A 24,954-nucleotide genomic window follows, 5' to 3' on the forward strand; every position below is an offset into this window, starting at 1 on the left:
TCCTTTTCCCAAAACCTAAATTGCCACTCCGCGGACGCCGCTTTGAGACGAGGCCTGAAGGAGAATTCGCTGTAGGAGACGAAGAAGATCTCTTCAAACGCGTAAAAAGGTAATTCAATAACTGGACGAATAACACTGTGGTACAAAAAAAAAAGTTGCAAAAAAACTTTGGATCGGACATGGTGAGGGTTGTAGCTTATGAAAAACTGAAAATAATGGTATAGTTGAAATTTCCAATACACCCCCAAAATCTCATTTTATGGCCATAAAACCGTTTTTCAGTAGGTTGATATGAACAATCACTCCTAACTTCGCCAATTTCCATCCGATTTCGAATTTGCTTTTTTAGTTCGAAAGAACAAAAACAAGCCTTTTTGACAGTGTGTTAACATTTTTTCTGAAATGACAACTGACGAGACTGTAGACGGAAGTATTTGGAATTTTTTTATTTTTTCTCTATTTTTTCGACTTTGACATAATTTTTACGATATTATCCGATATTGAGGATTTTTTTTAGTACACTACTGTTATAGTAAATTTAATTTTGCGTCGAATGAGCTATATTTGACTGTAATTGAATTAAAATTAATAGAGTTGTGTGGGTTTTAAGATTTTTTCTTTTTTTACTACGAGATTTGGTATGCGTTTCGAAGCATGAAAATAATAACAAGTGTCAATTTAAACGCATAATATTTATTGGAGTATTGTGCAGTGCAGCACTGTACGGTATGGTACGGTGCAGTACACAACGGCACTGGTTCCAAACTTAAAAATGCATTGGAAACGGCTCTTTGGAGTTTAGTATGGTACGGTACATTTGTCATTTCTTCATCAGTTTTGAATACTTCTCTGTAAGAAATTCGAACATCATCATTCATCTGAAGTCGTCGTCAACTAAATTCCATTGTTTAAATCGAGAACCGAGCGTTTCAGATTGTCTTCCCGATAGAAGTATGTAAATCACGAGAAAGATCCTGAAAATCTGAATTCGATACAATGTCTCGTTCTGAAAACTTAGAACCAGACGGAAAGTACTCTTCATCATCAGGTTTATTGTTATCAGTTTGATCATCATCAGCAATGAGTTGAACTTCCTTCAGTTCATGACCTGCAGTTGAGTCAATCATATCGTCCAAGACTACGGGGTTCTTAACAGTTGCAACATCAGCATACTTTATGTGCTTTCGAGTTTTATAATGATGACCGTTTACGTCCGTTTTACAAAAATAACAATCATCTGGTTTATGATAAGGCTGATGATGCCGTATCATCGGAGAATATTGAGAAATTTGACTTTTCTGGCAACGTTTTGATTTATATCTTTTGAATTTCAATGAAACAAACAATAAAACTTTAACGTTTTAATAAGGTTAAATTATAATAACAAACTTCTTTTGTTAACCAATGTACAGTGTGAACTTTGGCACACTTGGGAGCTTTTCCATATTTCTATTGAAAAAAATGTGCTATAATATGTCAGATATTTTCGTAAGTTCTAACCAGTTCTGTTGTATGCAGTACAGTGTACTCTTATGTATTCATATATACTCCAATAAATATTACGTATCTATAATAATGCATCAAAACACGTCCTTATTCCCATTTAGCGTAAGCTATACCAACATTCCAAATTAGTAAAAAAAAAAACAAAAAATCTTAAAACTCGCACAACTCGCACAACTCTACTAATTTTAATTCAATTACAGTCAAATATAGCTCATTTGACGCAAAATTAAATTTACTATAACAGTAGTGTACTAAAAAAAATCCTCAATATCGGATAATATCGTAAAAATTATGTCAAAGTCGAAAAAATAGAGAAAAAATAAAAAAATTCCAAATACTTCCGTCTACAGTCTCGTCAGTTGTCATTTCAGAAAAAATGTTAACACACTGTCAAAAAGGCTTGTTTTTGTTCTTTCGAACTAAAAAAGCAAATTCGAAATCGGATGGAAATTGGCGAAGTTAGGAGTGATTGTTCATATCAACCTACTGAAAAACGGTTTTATGGCCATAAAATGAGATTTTGGGGGTGTATTGGAAATTTCAACTATACCATTATTTTCAGTTTTTCATAAGCTACAACCCTCATCATGTCCGATCCAAAGTTTTTTTGCAACTTTTTTTTTTGTACCACAGTGTAATCGTTGGGAATTGCTTCGAATGAAGCAAGAAAGTAAATTTTGATGATTAAACAATTATGTTGCGTTTCATTGAACAATTCCCGGTACTTTTTTGGCAGAATGTAGAGCAGCAGTTTGAAATCTTGTTTTCTTAACTTCGTGAAATAAACAAATAAATTTCAGGACTATTCTTCAGTCACTTGCAGCCACTCAGCCACACTTTCATGTCAGCCACTGGAGCTTAACTTTTTACGTTTGCCTCTTAAGTACAAAATATTTATTAAGCTTTTAATCAAAGGGATTGCATTCTATTCAAATGGAATCAATATTTCGAGGCTACTACTTTGAATTGAATTCTAAATGGCTTGAATTATCAGCAAACTATCAGCATTTAGCAAAACCTGGATGTGCATAGGCAGCTGCCTTCTTACTTGTTGGCCTCCGATACTGATAGGATATACTAATACTAGCACATAGAATTTGCCATTTTACATCGGAAGCTTCTTAAATCAGAGTCGAAATCCTTTAAGTGCTGCCTGCAAAGGGACTGGCAAATTCGTGTAAGGATAGAAATAAACTCCTTCATATGCAATTTTCGAGCATTAATGCACAGGCATTGAGAAGCAAATCGCATAATTATAACGAAACCCCTCCCCCTTCCCTCACGAACAACATTACCAATCACCTTCATTTCACACATGCAAACTCAAGCACGCACAAAACCCATCAGAGCTTTGTGGCTGTCTTTATTATTGTTTTGCGTGCCTCAACTATGAAAGGCTTGTATCCTCAGCTGCTTAGTTCATGCAAGACCACTTTAATGAGTGTAAGCGACACACATCACACGCATACATGCATACGTGCCTATGTGTGTGTGTGTGTACATGTAAATGTGTATGCATGAGTTTATATGCATAAAGATGACAAAACCGAAGCGTTTATGTTTGCTGACCACATTAATGTATGAAAATGGATGGATGGCCACATACAAATGCGTGTGTGTGTGGTTGTGTAGTAGTGCTGCTTCTTGAAACTTCAATCCCGAAAGGAATTACAATGTCATTGTGGACATGCGAGTGAGTTTATGTGCAGAGCTGCCACACATACAGACGCACGTACATACACATATGCGCATGTGGTAGCAATTTCTTGTTGCTTCAAGTGCACCAGTTACTAGTATTTGGTGTTGTTTTTGCGCAATTATTGTGAGTGTGTGCGTGTATTTGGTCACTCGTCGTTTGCTTACACACGTAAAATGCTTAAGTGATTACGTTATTACATTGTCTTTTGGTTGTGAACTGAGCCAACAATGTTCTTCTTGAGTGCTCACAGCTAAAGGGTGCTCAGATTGGGGGTACTTTTTCCAAGAGGGTTTTTTTGACAGACCACGCATGACTACTGTTAAACTAAATGCTCTGAGGGAGCAGATTGGTGACATCGCACCGAGCAACATACAGGGTTTGATTGAAAAGCGTCTGCCAAGCGATCAACCGAATCGGCTGGTGGGGGAAAATGATCGCTGGACCTTCCCCTTCCACTAGAAACCGGTCCTAGTTCGCTGGCAACAGCGGTGCAGTCAACATCGCTCCGCGCGTGAAAGCTATTTTAAAAGTGTGTTAGGATTTTGCGGTGGCGAAAATGCAGAGATCGTTGGAGCAACGTTACTCGATCAAATTTTGCGTAAAGCTAAACAAAACGAGTACCGAAACCATTGGGCTACTCAAGGAGGCTTACGGGGACCAATCTCTGTCCAGTGCCCAGGTAAAACGGTGGCACAAGTCGTTCAAGGAAGGCCGGGAGGACGTCGAAGATGAACAGCGATCTGGAAGGCCTTCGACGACGCAAACAGACGAAGATCTGAACCGGGTTCGTGAATTTTTGAACATTGACGTCGTGCTAGTCTACGTGAGAGCCGTGAAGAGTTAAATTTAACTTATTACAATGTGCGGGAAATCGTGACCGGAAAACTTGAAATGCGCAAAGTGACTCCATCGAGGTGATCCAAAAAACTGTGACAGCCGAATTGAACGCGATCCCGGTGGATGAGTTTAAAAAATGTTTCCTGCAGTAGAAGGACCCCTACCAACGGTATATTGACACTCAAGGGTCCTATTTTGAAGAATATTAGTTGTATAAGCCAAAAGGTTTAATGAAACTGCTTAAAAAAAATAAGACTCATTACTTTTCAATCAAACCCCGTAATCAGAAAATGCTCTAACGCGAGGGCAGCTGGAACGCGGTAGAGAAATACATCGAGAACCTACTACGGGAAAAAATCGACCTCAACACAGTGCAACAAAGCGAAGCCGCACAGATAGAGACACAAGAAGATGAGCCCACAGCATGAAAGCTGGCTACAAATACGGTGGACCCAAAAGTGGGTGAATAGAGTTGGTCCTTTATGGATGCCATTCTGGGTCCTCCCGAAGTAATGCAGAGAATAGTCCCGTGAAGGGTGTCTCCTCAGAAGGAGAGGAGGGATCGTTTTAGTGGCCACACCACACGACGCAGTAGACGACGGTCGCTGTAAGTGCGAAGGCATTTTGAAACTCTACCTCACCCACGAAAAAAAAAAAAATAGTAAATAATAAAAAAATGTTGTACATAAACGCCCTACCAAACGCACTTTTCTGCTAATCATTGGCAAATCATTGAGAATAATTGTATTGGATGAAGTTCGATCGACTAGATCAGGTACAGGCCGAAGTGATGAGAATATTTCGGCTGTAAATGAGAGTTTTGCCAAAGACTTCGAAGAATCGATTCGTCGCCGATCTCAACGACTTCATCTATCTTATGGCACTACTTTAGCGGTTTTACGCAAAAAATCTTGGTTTGAAATCATATAAAATACAGTTGGTCTAAGATTTAAAACTGGTCAAGCTTGCAAAGCGTCACAATTTCAGTCACTGGGATCTTGAAAAATTCGCCGAACATGCGCATTTTGTAACCCGAATTTTGTTCACCGATGAGACCCAATTTTGGCTTAATGGCTACGTCCATAAGTAAAATTTCCATATTTGGGCTGAAGAGCAATCCGAAGCCATTCAAGAACAGCCATTACATCTATTGTAACAAACCCGTCGTGCGGCCTATGGGCTGAAGGAATCAGCGACCCATATTTCTGCAAAGACGAGGCTCGCGTGAACGTAACAGTGAATGGCGAACGCTATCGTGAAATGCCAGACGACTTTTTGATGCTTAAAATTAAACCCCTTTATCTCCACAAGATTTGGTTCCAACAAGACGGCAGATGGCGCTACTTGCCTTTTTTTTCTTTATTGACTCCTTTCGGGAGCATAGGCCTTCAACAAGACCGTTGTCTTGCATTAGTTTCGTTAATCTGTTTGATTTCTGACAGAGTAGGTGATTAGCCTACCGCTACCAGTCCTATATAGTGTATATGCCCACCTGTAGTTGCTTAGGAACAACGCCTTTTTTCTGCTTTGAGCACCATCTGTGTCTCGCATTTTCCTTCCAGAAGGATCGCTTAGATGGTTGGTGTGTCTGTGCTATTACCGCGATTACCCGCTTCCTCTTTCTGGCGCCACTGATGCAATTGAGTAGCTGTGTGATTTTCTTTGTTTTTGCTTGTTTTAGCAGCCACAATGCAAATAATGCGCTGACTATTGTAAGGGAGTAAGGAGGGAAAGGCTAAGGTTTTGGGGTTGAGAAATACCTCCGTTTTTTTTTTTGGTTTAGAAACAGGGAAAGTAGGTAAATTGGGAAAAGTGCGAGGACCGTGCTTTACGTGGTATTCGAACCCACAACTTCTGGGATGGCAGGGTATTGTACTTATGCTAGACTACCGAGGCCGCTTGTCATACATCCCGTGAAACAATGAATTTATTGCGTCGCCGTTTCGGTGAGGAATTTATCGCTCGCCTCAAACCAGTGGATTGGCTCCCAAGATCGTGTGATATCACACCTTTATACTTTTATTTGTGGCGATATGTAAAGTCTAAATGCTTATTGGATAAACCAGCTTCAATTGAGGCATTGGAAACCAACCTTACTAAAGTTTTTCACGAGATACCGACCGAAGTCCTGAAGCGAGTCTCCCAAATTGGTGTTTACGGATTGTCGAATTACGACGCAGTTGCGTCCAACATTTCAAAGGGATTATCTTTAAAAACAAAATATCATGAATGTATCCATACAAAAATAATGAAGACCCCCAAATCAATTTGAGTTTTCTTTGTTTTATTTCAATTTAAAATCCTATAACTGTAAATTAATCACACTTCATATACAGATATTACTCATATGGCAACGAGCTTTGTACAGCTGCGAACATAAAAATAGCTGTACCCTTAAAAAAAATTGTTTTGAAATGGCTATTTTTTTCCTATAAACCATGCAAAAGCAAATTTCAATACCAAATATCTACGAAGGGCTTAGGGATTTCAGATGAAAAGAGTTTATCTTGCGCTATACCAACCAGGAGGTGGGTCCATATACTTTTCACAAAAGTGGAGAGTATTAAATACCTAAGTGTTAACCCTTTTTATTTTGTTGCGGATGAGACGGTTCTGACGTCTTAGTAGTGGTATGTCCGGAGACTAAAAAACTCCCCCCACTATTACCGCGCGATGTATAGTTGGCTTACAGAATGATTCCCGTAGTTGTCTATGCCAATGGAGGGAGGCCACGCGAGGGTTGACACGAGAGCTTGTTTCAGAGCCAGAATCAGGCACTAGTCAGAAGTTATTTCAACTGAACCTGTACCATCAACTTAATGGTGGCGTAGCATCGCACGTACTTGAAGACCAGTCAGGGTTTTAGCAAGACGGAGGCGGTTCCAGCGTTAGCCTCTCAGCCTTCTCAGTAATATGTCACCCTCCTGTACTGTGGTGACAGAATACTACATTCACCAGCCCTTCGACTCTTTAATCTGAATAATCTTTCCAGTATACAATAGTCAGGATCTTACTGGTCTCGATCCTCTTGAGCATTGCAGTCCTGGCGCTAGAGATTCTCGGGGTATAAGAAGACTTATAAGCTGGGCTCCTTCTTCTGCTACCGGATTTTAGTCGCCTCTTACGACAGGCATGCCTTACCGCGGATGTATTCTTTTCCGCGACCCACTGGAGGGGGGTGTCAGCCTTAGCAGCGGTGCAGATCTCCTAATCGGTGTGAATGACATACTGAAAGGAGCTAATAGAAGCTATTTTGGTCATCTCAAACTTCTCAAAAATAAATTACTCGTGTAAGCTACAAATCTGCAGAGCTCTAATAAGACCAGAAGCAACATATGACTGCGAAGCATGGAAACTGATATCTATGATAAAGAACTACCTTCTACGATTTGCGTGTGAAAATCCAAGAAGACTATTTGGACCAGTAAGGCAAGCTGATTGATGTTACATAATCAGAAAGTTCAGTTAAAAAATAGAATAATATTTCAAGATAATAATAAAAACTCTATAGTCATATCATAGATTAAACTTTTTTGACAAAATATAATATTTTTCTCAGTTGAAAGCTACGTATTGAAAATCGCTTAAAAAAGACCAATGCAGCTTTCTACTCCTGCGAATCTATCTTCAGCAGAAAATGGGTACTCAAGCCACAGCTCACGTTTTGGAAGTACAACGCAGTGGTTCTGCCAGTTTTAACGTAAGGATGCCTAGTTTGATGGGAAGCTCTTCGGAAGGGCTACAATATCACTAATCTGGGGAGGGTGCAAAGAACTGCATGCACTCTCATCACCGGAGCATCTAAAGCTTGCTCCAGTGCTGCCCTGAAAGTCGTTTTGCACTTACTTCCCATCGAATTTTACGTTATTTCCAACGCAGCTCAAAACGCAATCAGATAAAGGGAGGTTGGTTTCTGGAGGCAATCTCTTAAGGCAGTTAACACCGTATTTCTCTGAACAGTTAACACCGTATTTCTCTGAACTTGGGCAGATCTCTCTATCCGCAAACTGCAGTTTAACGGTCGAGCCAGGGACATCTTTTCAAATAGGCAGTAAAGCCTATAACACTGTGTGACAAAAAAAAAATTATATATACTTTTATGGAGACCTAGCACAACTTGTGGCTATAGAAAAACTAAAAAAAGTAAAAAAAAAAATATAAAATCTTAAAACCCACACAACTCTATTAATTTTAATTCAATTACAGTCAAATATAACTCATTCGACGCAAAATTAAATTTACTATAACAGTAGTGTACTAAAAAAAATCCTTAATATCGGATAATATCGTAGAAATTATGTCAAACTTGAAAAAATAGAGAAAAAATAAAAAAATTCCAAATACTTCCGTCTACAGTCTCGTCAGTTGTTATTTCAGAAAAATTGTCAACAAACTGTCAAAAAGACTCGTTTTGTTCTTTCGAACTAAAAAAACAAATTCGAAGTCGGATGGAAATTGGCGAAGTTAGGAGTGATTCTTCACATCAACCTACTGAAAAACGGTTTTATAGCCATAAAATGAAATTTTGGGGGTGTATTGGAAATTTCTCCTGTACCATTTTTCTTAGTTTTACTATACCTACAAGTTGTACTAGGTCTCCATAAAAGTATAATATCACTGTCGCACAGTGTAATGGTGCAGGTACCTCTTCACGTGCGTCTTCATTGACGGTTTAAAGATGGAATTTCCGATTCCTCTCTAAATCAGCCAGTTCATCTATTTCCTGAAAAGTGTCGAAGACTGCAGGCAGAATTCTTTGTGAGCCTACAGGCATGCAAAATGTTTAAGGAACGTGGCACCCAGGGAGTAATTAACATATTTTCCGATAGTAAAGCTACAATCGGGATTCTGACGACGCCATGGTGCAGATCCATACTGGTCAACTTCTGTTAAAAGGAGATCAAATTTCTAAGGTTCTCATCTAACATTTCTCTGCTGTGGGTACCAAGCCATAGGAACAGAGAGGGAAATCAAATTGCTGATGAGCTTGTCAGGATGGAGTTGACTAAATTGGTATCAAAGACCTCTTACCTGGCCATCGGCATCCTTCTAACTGTTGTTAAAGGGGAATCGTATAACTTAGTTTTCACGAAAGCGCAGAAAAGAAGGAGCTCCATTTATTCAGATGCTAATTCGAAAACCCTGTGGCCTCAGTATAATAGATGGAGTACCGAAAAAGTCCTGGAGACTCCACGCCATTCAATTTTCAAACTCTTAACTGTGTTTACCGGGCATTTGACGATCGGCGCGCACGCGCAAAAGCTTGGTCTACCATTTAATCCCCATTGCCTAAGCTGTTGGGACCTTTCAGAGAAACAGACTGTTGAGCACTTTCTTTGTAAATGTGCGGGTTTGGCAGCCAGATGATTAAGGTCACTGGATGTTCCTTTCTTCGACAGTTTGAGGTAGTGCGCCAAACCTAAATCCCATCAATCTTCTCCATTATATTCACAGCTCTGGCTGGCTGTACATATCTGCCTGTTGGAGGTCTCAAAATGGTTCCAAAATGGCGCTTTAGTGCTACTTGGAGAGTACCAGAGTGTTACTTAAACCGTTTCACATACCTACCTACCTTGGTACTGCTATTTTCGTGTTTGCAACTGTACATAAATACCTATGAATATATGGATTTAACAGTGCGCTGCTTTATGGTATCTCGGCTCAGTAAATTCAATGAAATTGTTGAGGTGTGTAGGTGTGTTCGCTCGTGTGAGCTTCAATGCGTATTCAACTGCATACATACATAGGTAAGAATGTGTGAAATAATTTCTACCATACTATTAAAAAAAATATTCATAATCAATTCGATCATTAGTAGTATTTTATTGTTTAGATAAACATAAATATAAATACGTAGAGTTACCGGGAGAGGATAAGGAAAGTAATGAGAACTTATTTATTTTAATGGGGACGATCATATCGCGAATGAATCGTAATGCATTAAAAAGTTTAAATTATGAAGCTACCTTTCTATAAACACACATTAGGGGCACGGGAAATAACTGTTTTTTTACAGTCAATTCGCATAAATTAAATTCTTTCTGGTTTTTCTTTTAAGTCAACGATGCAATCGTCTTCGTTGGCAACAACATTTTGCCATCTAATATGCAAATTTTCAATGCCAGGTCGATAAAACTCAACTCAGTAAAATATATGGAGATGGCGTTTTGAATATCAACCAAATTTTAAAATTTTTTGTTTGTTAAGAAGTGTTGTAGTGCACCGAAAAATTGAATAAGTCGAAATCCGAAGGCACAATTCTGGGCACTTATGGCGGGTGTGAGACAGTACCCCCACACCAATCCATTAGTTTCCTTCGGCGTTTTTCTTGTGCAGTGCAGCCTTACTATCGCGGTGCAAAATAAGGCCTTTTCTATTGATATTCGCAGGATATTTCTCAATTAACGATGGATTTACTTGATCTAATTGCGCACAATAAAGGTCTGCATTAATAGTTACTCTTCAAACTTTAAGTTTCCATGAGGAGCGCACCAAACAGACGAAAGCAGCTTTTTCGGGACTTTAGCAGTCCTTTGAGGCAGTTTAATTCAGACAGATTATACGGAGCCCTACGTAAGTTAGGGTATATCTGGCCGATTTGAGAAGATCTCACATAAACCACAAGGCTCCGTAGAGCTACCAGTGTTGTTGTCATCATGTCAGACATAGCCGGGACCCGAATACCTGCACTGTTTGTAATTTGAATTTTATCAAGCAACCATTTTTAACTGTCTGGGCCTGGTTCAAATTCTATTGATAAATTTGCTTAACTGACTTGCCCTTCAACTAAAAACAAGACAAAAAATATTTTCCTATTTCTCAGCTACTTTAAATAAATGCCAGTTTTGTATTTGCACTCACCTTTTTGGTCCAATAAATCGATGGTACAGGATTCCCGGAGCCTTTGCATTCCAAAGTGATTGGTCCACCCTTGCGTGCTTGCAATTGACCAGAGGTGGGTATGGCTCGTACACTTGGTGGGACTGAAAAATTAATTAGACATATTTATATAAGAATTATTGGGCATATTTACATAAGAATTTAAGCATATGTTTGTATATATTATATGTGTAAGTAGTTGTTTATATTATAAAGGGTTTTTCAAAAGTAACGTTTAGTTGTCAGTAGTGAATAATTCCTAGACGGTAGCTGTTTTTATGCCATCTTTGGCATTTTTCAAGTAGGAATAATTTTAACCATCGATAAGTAGATGATAGAACAATGCGCTAAAGTTATGGAAACTTATTATTAAAATGACCGACCTTTAAAATTAAGATATAAAGGGTGGTTAAATTTCAAGGGCCGATGTTGAATGTGAACCACACCTAAACGTCAAGTTTCTTCTGCATTTCATTTGACATTTTTTAATTTCAGACTAACTCAATTTGCACTATGGAAAGATACACAATTGAGAAACGCGTTGAAGTTATTCAGGCCTATTATGAAAACGGGCGTTCAAATCAAAATGCATATCGCGCACTTCGTTATTTTTTCGGTCAATTTAATCGTCCAAATGTGCGTAAAATCGGAAAAATGGTGCAAAAGTTTGAGCAAACCGGGTCTGTAGGAGATGTGAAAACACCAGTGAATGCTCGTACAGCTCGTACTGCAGAAAAAATTGCTGCTGTTCACGATAGTGTGGTTAAAGAACCGTCCACCTCAACTCGTCGTCGTGCCCAACAATTGCACCTCTCACGCTCGTCGTTGATGAACACTGTGCAGAAAGACTTGCATTCGCACGCTTACAAGGTGCAATTGACTCAAGAACTAAAACCTCTTGACCATTTCAAGCGTCGTCAATGGTCAGAATGGTGGCAGGAAATGCCAACAGTGAATGACCAATTTTCGCAAAAAATCATCTTCAGTGATGAGGCATATTTTCACCTCAGTGAATTCGTCAATAAGCAGAATTGCCGCATTTGGGCGAATAAAAATCCAAGAGTGATTGCCGAAAAACCAATGCACACCCACAAAGAGTGACTGTTTGGTGCGGTTTATGGGCCGGCGGCATCAGTGGGCCGTATTTTTTCCAAAATCAGGCCGGTCAGGCAGTTACCGTGAATAGTGTTCGCTATCGTGAGATGATAACGAACTTTTTATGACCCGAATTGGAAGATATGGATTTGGACGATATGTGGTTTCAACAGGACGGTGCCACTTGTCACACAGCTAACGAAACAATGGCTCTTTTGCGCGAAAAATTTGATGGCCAAATAATGTCCCGTCGCGGCGATGTCAATTGGGGTGGGTTATTTGAAAGAAAAGGTGTACGTCGATAAGCCAGCAACAATTCAAGAGCTGAAGGATGAGATAATTCGGCACATTAATGGCATAGAACCTCAATTATGCCTCAGCGTCATGGAAAATTTGGACTATCGGATGGAGGTGTGCCGCCGTAATTGAGCCATACGTAATTGAGCCATACCAATATTATCATAATAAAGAGAAATGACAATAATTTCCTAAAAAAAAATGTATTGTATATATCCCATTTCAGTTACCACAAACCGATTCTATCCACTGCTGCTATTGCACCATCAACACAAAATGTACAGGCTTCTGAAGCACCGACTAATGTACAAATTTCAGAAATAAATGAATAATAATATTATCCCTTATTATTCTATGTAATTTTATAAAAAATCATTTCAATCCTCATGAAAATATTTAAATTTAATCCAGAAATTAAGAAGTTTCACTTCAAATATGCGCGCATAGTCCGGCTGGCCTTTTCTTTTTTTATTAATTAAATCACCCATCGGGAATTTATCTGCAATGAACTAATCTCTCTCTGTGCAAATAAGTATTTCCTTGTGGCCTTCTATGGAAATTTTCACAACTAAGGTCAAACTCAACATGAAATGTGTTTTGCTTATTTATTTATTTGATGGCATTAAAGATAGCACTACAACAACAACAGATGAGTTGTACACAATGCCATATAAAGCAGTACGTATGTATGTATGAGTCACATTGTTGTACAGGATTGCTCACACAATTGTTAGGCATTTTATGATATGCAGCAGCTTTGTTGTTACAGGCGCTGCTTCGAGGCCAAAGACTTATGAATATTTACACTTATACGTATGTATGTATAAGTACATGAATATGTATGTATGTTTGTATGTTATAAGTGCCGCCTATTGTGCGCTTTGACTTACCCAATATTTCCACAGTGTGCACTTGATCACGATTTATTTTGTCACTGATTTGACAAACATAATCCCCAGCATCTTGTGGCTCTAAATCTGATATCTCTAAATTATAACCATCTATCAGTCTTATGCGCTCATCCCTTGTCACCATTATATTGGAGGCAGTGAGCACGTTGATGCCGCGTCGCCACAACAAAACGAAATTTCCTGCAATGACAAATACGAAAGAAAAATAAACGAATATTAGTTAATGTGTGCGAGAGAGTGGATATACGTACAAACATATTAAGGCTAAGTATATGTCTACGAATGTTTGTATAGCCAAGTATGTAAATATATAGTATAAATATATTACCAGCTATATGGCGGCTAGTATATAAAGTTGCTGTGCATGTTGGAGTGGCAGAAAAGTGGAGAATGTTTTGTATAAACAAGTTGAGATTTGTTGACACAAAAGAGTCACCAGGAAATAAAAAATGCCAACTTTTATTACAGTAAAAAATGGGAGCAAAGAAAAATTTAAGAAGCCTAACAGAGCCCATTCAGAAACAGCAACTGTATGGTGAGTAAGCGCGATGGGCATAAGTCAGTGTGAAAGGCGTCCATTGAAAACTTGACGTTGATGAGCAAAATGCAGAATAGCGCTAAAGAAAAACTGTTTTGAAAATAAATAAAAATTAATAAAACATAACGCAACGTAAAACATAGTATAACATATATCACATAACGAACGTAACAAAACATAACATAATATAATATAACATATCATAACATAACATAACATAACATAACATAACATAACATAACATAACATAACATAACATAACATAACATAACATAACATAACATAACATAACATAACATAACATAACATAACATAACATAACATAACATAACATAACATAACATAACATAACATAACATAACATAACATAACATAACATAACATAACATAACATAACATAACATAACATAACATAACATAACATAACATAACATAACATAACATAACATAACATAACATAACATAACATAACATAACATAACATAACATAACATAACATAACATAACATAACATAACATAACATAACATAACATAACATAACATAACATAACATAACATAACATAACATAACATAACATAACATAACATAACATAACATAACATAACATAACATAACATAACATAACATAACATAACATAACATAACATAACATAACATAACATAACATAACATAACATAACATAACATAACATAACATAACATAACATAACATAACATAACATAACATAACATAACATAACATAACATAACATAACATAACATAACATAACATAACATAACATAACATAACATAACATAACATAACATAACATAACATAACATAACATAACATAACATAACATAACATAACATAACATAACATAACATAACATAACATAACATAACATAACATAACATAACATAACATAACATAACATAATATAACATAACATAACATAACATAACATAACATAACATAACATAACATAACATAACATAACATAACATAACATAACATAACATAACATAACATAACATAACATAACATAACATAACATAACATAACATAACATAACATAACATAACATAACATAACATAACATAACATAACATAACATAACATAACATAACATAACATAAACAATATTGCACAACATTACATAAGGCCACATAACAAAACTTAAGCTAACATAACACAACATAAAATAACATAAAAACCCATTTAATATAGCCGCAAACGCGGTTGAAAAGTGTGTTATGCTAACAATATTTTTGCTTGCGCACGAATGCACAAAAGCTATGAATAATATTTCCCATGAAGGCCCATTGGTGCGTCAACAAACGCTGAGTTGAGAGCGTTTATTGAAATACATATTTTAGTTCCCTTGCATGAACTGGAATGTAAGCCCCCTTTGAATTTGCGTTTGCTTCTTTTTTTACTTTTTGTTTTGCATTAAGTGCAGTGTGCCTTGTTGTTGCTAGTGCCAATGTCAGTTTGCTGTAGTTGTGAGCTTTTAGTTTTTAATCTACAACCACAAGCGGGATGTAAGAGCATTATTTTTCGCTGTGTTTATAAATGAAAAGGACGTTTTCAAAGGGTTTAAGTAGTTGGTAATGCATGGCTTTAATTTACACGCACACACCCAAGTTTGTCGTTTATTTTCATAAAGAAATTTGTTCAAAGAATCATTTTAGTGATAATGAACTTTTTATAAAATTGATCTTGTTGCGGATGGGGATTAAATAAATGTTGATTTCATGAGTAGGTTTAGGAAGATATTAAATCCGTCATAACTCCACTATGATTGAAATCATAATTGTATAAAATGAGGATCTGTGCTTGGAGCGCGCGAAACGGTAGTCCGTTGGTATATCGTACAGCGGTGAGTAGGATTGCCAGAAGAATAACTCTGAACTCAAATGCAGTCCTGCATATGACATGTGAAAGTTTTGATGCTAAGGTTATTTAGTATCAATCTCAGGGAGTACATCTCAGAGGGAAAGGGAGAAATCCGATTAGTAAGCACCAGGTAATAATAATAATTAAGAATAATTTAGTAGCTGTAGTGTGCCCAGTGGCCGACACTTCGACCTAAAAGATCTTTTATGTTCAACTACATGTTTTAAAAATAGCTAATACTGGTCCTACTCTGTGGCTTTACAGCGCTTATCACAATTCTTGAATACCCTGAAATGCTATTTTGATATGTATAGCTTTTTTCTGCTCGAAAGGAAATATTTCAGACTTCCATTAAAATTGAATATTGCTGCTTAATGCAAACTATGCCCTACAGAGTTATAATTACGGACTTTGAGCTGTGTTAGCCAAGACTTAGAGATTGTTACTTATCGATTTCATCAGCCATATTTATTTCTCATGGCACATGCTTCAATGTATAGCATATTGGCTTATAAAATGGCATGGGAGCAAGAATTTCTCACGGCTCTCTTTGTATATAGAAACTTAACTTAGCAATTTCAGAACTACAGGTCTCTGATATGTTCAGTTTTGGCTAACAAAAATCTAACTATTGGGTTGTCCGGAAAGAAATAGCCGATTTTTTAAAAGAAAGTAAATACATTTTTACTAAAACTTAGAATAAACTTTAATCAATTATATATTTTCTGTTTTCTTCGTTAACTTTTTGCCATCTTTTCTGGCAAATTCATTATTCCGCGCTCATAGAACTTCTGGCCTTTATTTCCAAAAAAACTGAACCAAGTGCGATTTTATAGCCTCGTCATTGCCGAAAATTTTAACATTTAAGCAGTTCTGCAAAGGCCGAAACAAATGGTAGTCTGACGGTGCAAGGTCAGCGCTATATGGTGAATGCATTAAAAGTTCCCAGCCAAGCTCTCTCAGTTTTTGGCAAGTGTCCAAAGATGTATGCGGTCTAACGTTGTCCTGATGAAATATGACACCTTTACGATTGATCAATTCTGGTCGCTTCTCGTTGATGGCTGTATTAAATTTATCCAATTATTGGCAGCAGACATCCGAATCAATCGTTTGGTTCTCCTGAAGCACCTCAAAATATACCACACCCTTCTAGTCCCACAAAACTGACAGCATAATCCTCTTTTGGTGAATATCATCAGCCTTTGAAGCGGTTTGTGGCGCTTCATCATGCTTGGACCATGATCGTTTTCGATTGACGTTATTGCAAACAATCCATTTTTCATCACCAGTAATAATACACTTCAAAAACGGATCAACTACATTGCGTTTAAGCATCACAAGCGTTGATTCGGTTTGTTAAATGAGTTTCTTTCAATTATTTTGGTATATTTAACTTATCTCTAATCTAACGACCTGAATGTGGCTCATTTTTAAGTGAAAAATCTTCAGAACGGAATGTTATAAACCAATTTCGACACTGTGTTTCTTTTAAGGCAGCTTCTTCGGCAAACTTCTCTGCGCTTTTTCCTTTATGAAAATAATAAAGTAAAATATGAAAATGCTCTTTTGTGGGCTCCATATTGAAATTGACGCCAAACAAACTAAATTACGCGTACCTTTTTCCTAAAGCAAGCTTAAAGTGACAGCTAATAACTGTCAAAAGAAAAAATTTAAATAAATAGTCACAAGCTGTTCAAAACAACTATCAACGCCGTCTATATGTAAAATCGGCAACTACTTTCCAAAACAAATCACTTTGAAAGTGGCAGTTGGTCTCTAAAACAAATCACTTTGACCGTCGCCTATCCATTGTGATCCCTCAGTATTAGTTGATCTGCTACTCTTCGATAAATCTTTTTGATTTAAGTACAATCCCACTGATCTGGCTGACACGTATATCCCTAAGGTCATCATTCCAGAACGATGAACCGAAGTATCCAAACCTAGTGGTATGCCACGCGGCACAGGCTCTTTCTATTACTAATTTTTGCAGCTATGGAATTATCCACATGAGGTACGTTCAATCTTTGAGCATTTCGACCTAGGAGACAGTGGCCGGTGGTAGTGATAAAAGATATTAACAAAGATAAGTTTTTCCTTGGCCGATTGAGTAGCACTTTTGCGCGCCTAAGGTACAGCTACATGTCAGACTAATAACTTATCACGTATTGGTTGAAGTGACAGTGCTACTTCTACCACTCAGTTTGTACATAAAGAGGGGTGTACCTACAATTTCCCCACCAAGAGGGAGGAAAGTGATATGACCGAGTCTTCAACACCTAAATCCCGCCATTGATTAGAGCGCCAAAAAGTAGGCACCAAAAATATTTTTCCTACAAGTTTGCACCAACAAACGAGCGCCAAGGAGTAGACAGTGTTATTTCTCACTAGATATTAGCAACCACAAGCAAAAACTTAGGAAAATTTGGCAAAAGTGTATTTAAGATATATAAATATAAGGTATAGCTCTCTCTCTCTCCTTTTCGTTAACATTATATCTTTTTTCTCTCTCACGGAACGAAAATGCCCAAAACGTTGCATGGACTTGAAATTTTATTCTGCATTTCCACTCGTCCATCGACACCTAAGAAGTTTCACTTCAAAAATAAAAAAAATTAAAACTTGTGCGATTTTTGAGGTACTTGCAATGTTTTATATCCGACTTTGATGATCTACTACAAAATTGTATATTCGGAATTTTTCCAAAATTGCTCACTAAAGGGTTTGAAATTTTTATACAAATTTGTTGAATTCTTATAAATTTTCTACCAAATCTAAAACTTTGAGTTGTATGCTTTTTGTCATACCATAAAAATCATTTTTATAAAAAAACTAAGTAAAAAATAAAGAAATTGTCAAAACTTGACATCATATCGCGCCGCTATTATTGTGAACGCCAGGTGAATATATGCGCGAATGCCATATGCCCAGGCTAAAACTTAACTTTGGTTTAACATAAAAAGAAACACTGATTCACTTTAAATTTAAATTAAAAAAACATTATCGTCATGCAGTATAATCATTTCAGCATAGGCGCGAGAATCCCAACCTTACTTGACATTTTTTCACTCCAGCAAAAGTTTGGGTTAGCTTAGCTTAAAAGTTCACAAAGAAAATTGCCGCATAAATATTTTATTACTCAGCTTATTAAGTGGTTAGTTTGGGGCCCTTTACGGCATAAGTAAATTATTTTATTAAGCTGATTTTGGAGGGCGACCCTTCAATGAAGCGCTTAAAATTTTCCAAAGAGCAAAGCAGCCTTTTTGGAATTACCTGCCATCAACTACACCATCAATAACGGAAAACGCAAGCACATAAAGACTATTGCGCATGAAATATGCTACGACCGCAAAAGGGATGCACGAACGCACACATATTTGTACACATGCCGGGCACATAAATATCATATTCGTATATAAAATTTCCACCTCAATGAGTAGAACAACAAACGGTGGCAGAAAAACAATGCGGCAGCGCCTTTTTGACTTTTCATTATGCCGGCGTTCAGGTTATACGGGGCGTATACGTGATCTGCCTGCACGACATGGACTCCCTGTGCATGTGTGGATGTATGTGTGTATATATATAGGTGGGGTGCTCCACATACGTACATCCATAAGTGCGCGCGTATAGCTCATGTGGCCGATTGAGGGCGCATACATTTTGTTTTTGTTGCACGTACGTCCCTAGTCATGTAAGCAGAAGCGCGTTAGTGTGCGTGTGTGTGTGAAGGTATGTTTATTTTGCAAGTGTATATTTTTATTGTTTTCGATTATTATTGAATGTTTATCATCATAAAGTAAATTTTTATTTCACTTTTATCTGTACTTGTTCCGAATTTCTTCTTCACTGCATGAATCCACTTCACTTCATTTCACTTCACTTCACTTGGCTTCTTTTTATTCCACTCGCTTGCGTGCACACACACACACAGGCACTCATATAAGGAAATACATCTCTATTAGCAATAAAAAGCTCAATGTTATTGCTCAATTATTTTTTACAATTTATAACAACTATCGATGTACGAGTGTAGCATTTTTGTCTGCTTAAGTTTTCGCAATGAATGATTTTCCGTTCGCTTGCTAACTGTGGCATATTTATGTCCTTGAGCTTTACGTTGGTTCCTGCCAACTTGAAGTTTTCGAATTCATAAGTCAAATATTTACAAATATATGTAGCCGTCCATAAATTTTTTTACCTGGTGAAAAAAATGTGAATACGAGAGATTGCGACACAGAGAGGAAGAGAAGATGAGGGAAAAAGATGTTTTAAAATCTGACTCTGCCACCTACTATGCACTTACAATAGTATACCATCGCTGATTTTTTTATTATTATTTCCTTTATAAATTACAATCTGTCAATATTAAGGGAGTATTCTGGTCTAGACGCCTTACTTTTAAATATTTTTAAAATTAAGATAAAAAAAAGGAAAAACATTTTTACAATACATTTTTTTATGATTTTTATTAATATTGGAAAAGTATAAAAAAATTAATAAAAAAAAAATCGTGGAATTACAGGCCGGCGGAGTGGGGCATACATAAAAAACGGTGCTCCGTGGTTGACATGATTCCAACCCTTGTATTGATCTAAAACAAACAAATTAAAGAAATTCTTCATTAGTTAGGATGTCGCTATCGGATTACGTCAAATCAAAGAAAAAAAAATTCACAAAATGGCGTCAACTAAAAAAAAAAAAATTGGGATACCCTGAGGTCTGCTCCTGGAAAGACAGGCTTCGCGCCAACTCAGCGCTGGGCAAGTAGACACATTTGTAAAGTCGCGAAATCTATCTGGCCCAGTGTGGATCGGAGGCGCTCGAGTGATTTTTTGAGGTTGAAAAAATCGCAGCTCTCGAACTTCGTGAGCGTTCTCACGGGTCATAATCCGCGAGGTGTGCATGCAGTGAGACTTGGCATTACCTCGAGTCCTTTTTGCGTCAGCTGTGCTTAGGGTGAGGTGGAATCATCATTTTAGCTGCCCTGCTCTCGAGCGGCTAAGATTAAAGCATCTTGGCTCTTACTTCTTTGATACGCCGGCTGATATAGCAGGCCTTGGCATTAAAACTTTGAATTTCATCTTCAGCATAAAGCTCTTAATGCAACCGCAACACAGTCATCGTGCATAATTCATATAATCCATATACTAAGCTCCTCTGCTAACCACCCCACCTCCACCTCTTTCAAACCTCTCCTTTCGTCCTATCGGTCTTCCTCTGCCTTATTTCCTTCACAATGGTATCACAAAGGATAAATTCAATGTCTTCGTCCAAGAGCAGCCATTTGAACCTAATCTAACCTAACTTTAAATTATACTAAATTTCTGCAGAAATCGGTTACAGAAGTCAGAAGTTATGGCCAACTGCTGTGCCACCACCTTAAGCGTCGCCTCCTAGATAGAAAACCAAAGGTTTCACTGTATCGCTCAATTATAATTCCCATCTTGCTAAACGGTATTGAAACGTGGACGCTCAGAGATGCAGATAAACAGAAGCTGCCGTTTTTCGAGACCAGAGTTCTGCGAAAAAGGCGAGTGGCGGAAACGCTACAATCAGATTGAGATGGGCAGGTCACAAATTGCGGGCTAACATGGATTACCCACCTCAACAAATGCCACAGAAAGAGAAAAAGAGGCCGTCCGCCGCTTAGATGGATTGACGGTGTAGAAAAAGACGCAGGCTTATTGAGATTTTGGGCATGGAAAACACAGGCACGAAACCAAGACAAGTGGAGGCTAATGCTACAGCAGGCGAAGACCCAACCTGGGTTGTTTAGCCAACAATGATGATGGTGAAAGGAAAGATAGCTCAATCTCTTGAAAAAAATTGTTTTTGCCCAATACCCAGCCAAATGCTGTACTGTGTTATGAATGCGTCTGAGGTTTATTTTTAAACAAAACTTTCCTGCCCACCTGTGTAATTATGTACTTTGTCTACTTTTTGCATTAGCGAGATTTTTTGTTTTTTGCTACATTTAAGCCGCTTTCGCTTAGCAATAGACGCGTAATCAGAGAATAGAAACCGCGTGAAAAAAATATCAATGCAAAAGAAAAAGCGAACTATGAAAAGTTGCTGATGGGAAATTCCGTTGGCAAAGTAAACTTAAAATTAAGTACAATTAGCAGCAGCGCCCGAAGGAGTAAGTAATATAAATAAATAAATGTATACATAACTGTGTGTGTGTGTGTGTGTGTGTTGGTGCATGCTTACACTACCATTAACAAACGGCATGACAAGTGAAACAGCAATAAAATGTAATTAATCTACAATAATAAATCCCTGCTGGCGGTCGAATGAGGGTGCAGCTACTTGGCTGCCACCGAAGCGAGCATAAAGCCGGTAGTTAAGCTGCAGTAGAGAAAATAAAAATAATTTAAAAAAATAGTACAAAAAAAAACTATTGAAAATGAGTTGAAATAAAGTTTATAAAAAAGAAGAGGGGAAAAAATGAAAAGGAAGCCACACTACTGCGCGATTAAATATCATTAAAATCCAATTTATAACCAGGCAGCGGCGTATGCAAGCGGAGCTGAGACGAGCGTGATGGCGCTAACTGAAGGTGGGTGGCGCTGAGTGGAGGTGGGTGGCGCTGAGTAGAACTGAGTTCAGCTGAGTGTAACGGAAAGCTGCAAGGCGAGCCACTACATGGTATTGTTGCATTGTTTTTACTAATTTGTGTTCCGCTTTTTTATGTTGTTGTTGCAATAGTTTCTTGTTTATTTGTTTTTAATTTTATTGCATGACTTCTTTTTGCCGTCCACCAGCAAATCGTATCAGCAATCAATCTGCGTTCGCTGTAAATAAAATGGCACACAAACGCTTGCACACACACACAAACGCGCACATGCGCACATAATAGATTGCAAGTGTCAACCGTCTTGGCACTGACGCTATTGCTGTTGCTGTTGCTTTTACTGTTGCTCTCCCTGTTACTGTTGCTCTCCCTGTTACTGTTGCTGGTGCCGGTACTGCTTGCGATTGCCGGTGCATGTTTTGCTAATGTCGGTGACGCCTGTCGCCTGTCGACTGTCGCCTGCCAGTTGACTGTTGATTTTTGCACTTAATTTCTTTTATTGGATTACCCATGTCCGGCAGCAAACACCACTGAAAGACAACAACACGTTTTTCTTTGTTTCTAATTTTTCTATTCAGCTCATCTATTTGCTTTGTACTTCAGCTGACTGTCAGCGTGGTTGGTTTGTACTCAAGTATCTGCTCTATAAATCTATAAACTCTTCATCTTCTCCTCGTACTCGTATTTGCTGCTTTCCATTAGTGACCGCATTATTTCTCCCTCTTCTTTATGAACTTCTATTAAATTACCTGACTTTTTGTTCGCCACTCAATTTAACAACTTCTTTTATATTTCACCACTTCGCTTATTTCGCACACTTCACAAATTCTTCTTACATTTTTCTGCAGCTTTTCTATTTCATGCGTGTTCTTGGCACCCGGCAACTGCACTTGAGAGGCTTAAGCGAGCAGCGGCACACACACACGCGCACAGGCGAGTAAATTAATGCAATTTTATTGTAAATACTCGTGTGTGTGTGTGTATGTGTGTGCGTTTGCACTCATAGGTAATTAAATTCCAATTAATGTTATACTTCTTGATTGTATATATTTTTTGTACTATACTACCATAGAATCAACTGTTTTCCAAACGGAAGTTTTTGCCATCCTGAAAGTAGCCGAATGGATAATCGAGAGCAGATGGAGCGGGAAATAGATTGGAGTCTTCAGTGACAGTCAGGCTGCACTGAAGGTCCTAGAGAACGCGAAGCAAACCTCAAAGATTTTTCAAGAATGTAAGAAGAAGCTTAATTCTGTCGCCAGACAAAACAGGTTTGTACTTATGTGGGTTTCAAGACACTGCCTCGTCCAAGGGAAGCGAAATTGCCGATGAATTGGCCAACCGTGGATCAGCGGTACCCCCACAAGGGCCAAAGCCACTAATCGGAATCAATTCCGCAGGAATCATGAATTGGATCAGCGATTATGTATCCAATTTACATAAAGAGCGATGGTCCGGTCTAGAACGCTGCAGAACTGCAAAGTGTTTTGTGACAAGTCCGAACAGAAAACAGTCAAACTTTCTACTAAACCTTGGATGGAAAGGCGTTCGGTTGATGGTCGGTATCATTACAGGAACAACTCATGGGGTCAGCGTATGACCATCATTGGAATCATTGAGAACCCGATGTGCTTGTCGTGCTTGGAGAAGGCGGATAGCACTGAGCACTTTCTCTGTGAGTATCCTGCCTTTGCTAGAGCACGGCTACGAGGTTTGGGTTCCGATTTCGTGAGAATGAGTAATATTCTTTCTCTAAAACTGGAGGATATTTACAGATTTGGCAAAGAGTCTGGAAAATTCTTATAGGACTAACTATCTCAGCCTCAGTCTCAGTATCAATCTCAGTCTCTGTCTCTGTCTCTGTCTCTGTCTCTGTCTCTGTCTCTGTCTCTGTCTCTGTCTCTGTCTCTGTCTCTGTCTCTGTCTCTGTCTCTGTCTCTGTCTCTGTCTCTGTCTCTGTCTCTGTCTCTGTCTCTGTCTCTCTCTTTGTCTCTGTCTCTGTCTCTGTCTCTGTCTCTGTCTCTGTCTCTGTCTCTGTCTCTGTCTCTGTCTCTGTCTCTGTCTCTGTCTCTGTCTCTGTCTCTGTCTCTGTCTCTGTCTCTGTCTCTGTCTCTGTCTCTGTCTCTGTCTCTGTCTCTGTCTCTGTCTCTGTCTCTGTCTCTGTATCTGTATCTGTCTCTGTCTCTGTATCTGTATCTGTCTCTGTCTCTCTCTTTGTCTCTGTCTCTGTCTCTGTCTCTGTCTCTGTCTCTGTCTCTGTCTCTCTCTTTGTCTCTGTCTCTGTCTCTGTCTCTGTCTCTGTCTCTGTCTCTGTCTCTGTCTCTGTCTCTGTCTCTGTCTCTCTCTTTGTCTCTGTCTCTGTCTCTGTCTCTGTCTCTGTCTCTGTCTCTGTCTCTGTCTCTGTCTCTGTCTCTGTCTCTGTCTCTGTCTCTGTCTCTGTCTCTGTCTCTGTCTCTGTCTCTGTCTCTGTCTCTGTCTCTGTCTCTGTCTCTGTCTCTGTCTCTGTCTCTGTCTCTGTCTCTGTCTCTGTCTCTGTCTCTGTCTCTGTCTCTGTCTCTGTCTCTGTCTCTGTCTCTGTCTCTGTCTCTGTCTCTGTCTCTGTCTCTGTCTCTGTCTCTGTCTCTGTCTCTGTCTCTGTCTCTGTCTCTGTCTCTGTCTCTGTCTCTGTCTCTGTCTCTGTCTCTGTCTCTGTCTCTGTCTCTGTCTCTGCCTCTGTCTCTGTCTCTGTCTCTGT

At 38.3% G+C, this 24,954-nt stretch overlaps 1 protein-coding gene across 1 annotated transcript in view; it reads right to left on the reverse strand.

The window, feature by feature from the left end:
- The window catches only part of LOC129238564 (limbic system-associated membrane protein-like), a 124,632-nt gene that overhangs the window by 71,277 nt on the left and 28,401 nt on the right, over nt 1–24,954 (reverse strand). The window contains exons 3-4 of the mRNA XM_054873629.1: nt 13,204–13,404; nt 10,904–11,025 (exon numbers count right to left, since the gene is read on the reverse strand). Coding sequence (XP_054729604.1) covers nt 10,904–11,025; nt 13,204–13,404 — 323 coding nt within the window. The remainder of the gene's footprint in view (nt 1–10,903; nt 11,026–13,203; nt 13,405–24,954) is intronic.

This window comes from Anastrepha obliqua, chromosome 1 (genome assembly GCF_027943255.1).
Source record: "Anastrepha obliqua isolate idAnaObli1 chromosome 1, idAnaObli1_1.0, whole genome shotgun sequence".
Lineage (NCBI taxonomy): Eukaryota > Metazoa > Arthropoda > Insecta > Diptera > Tephritidae > Anastrepha > Anastrepha obliqua.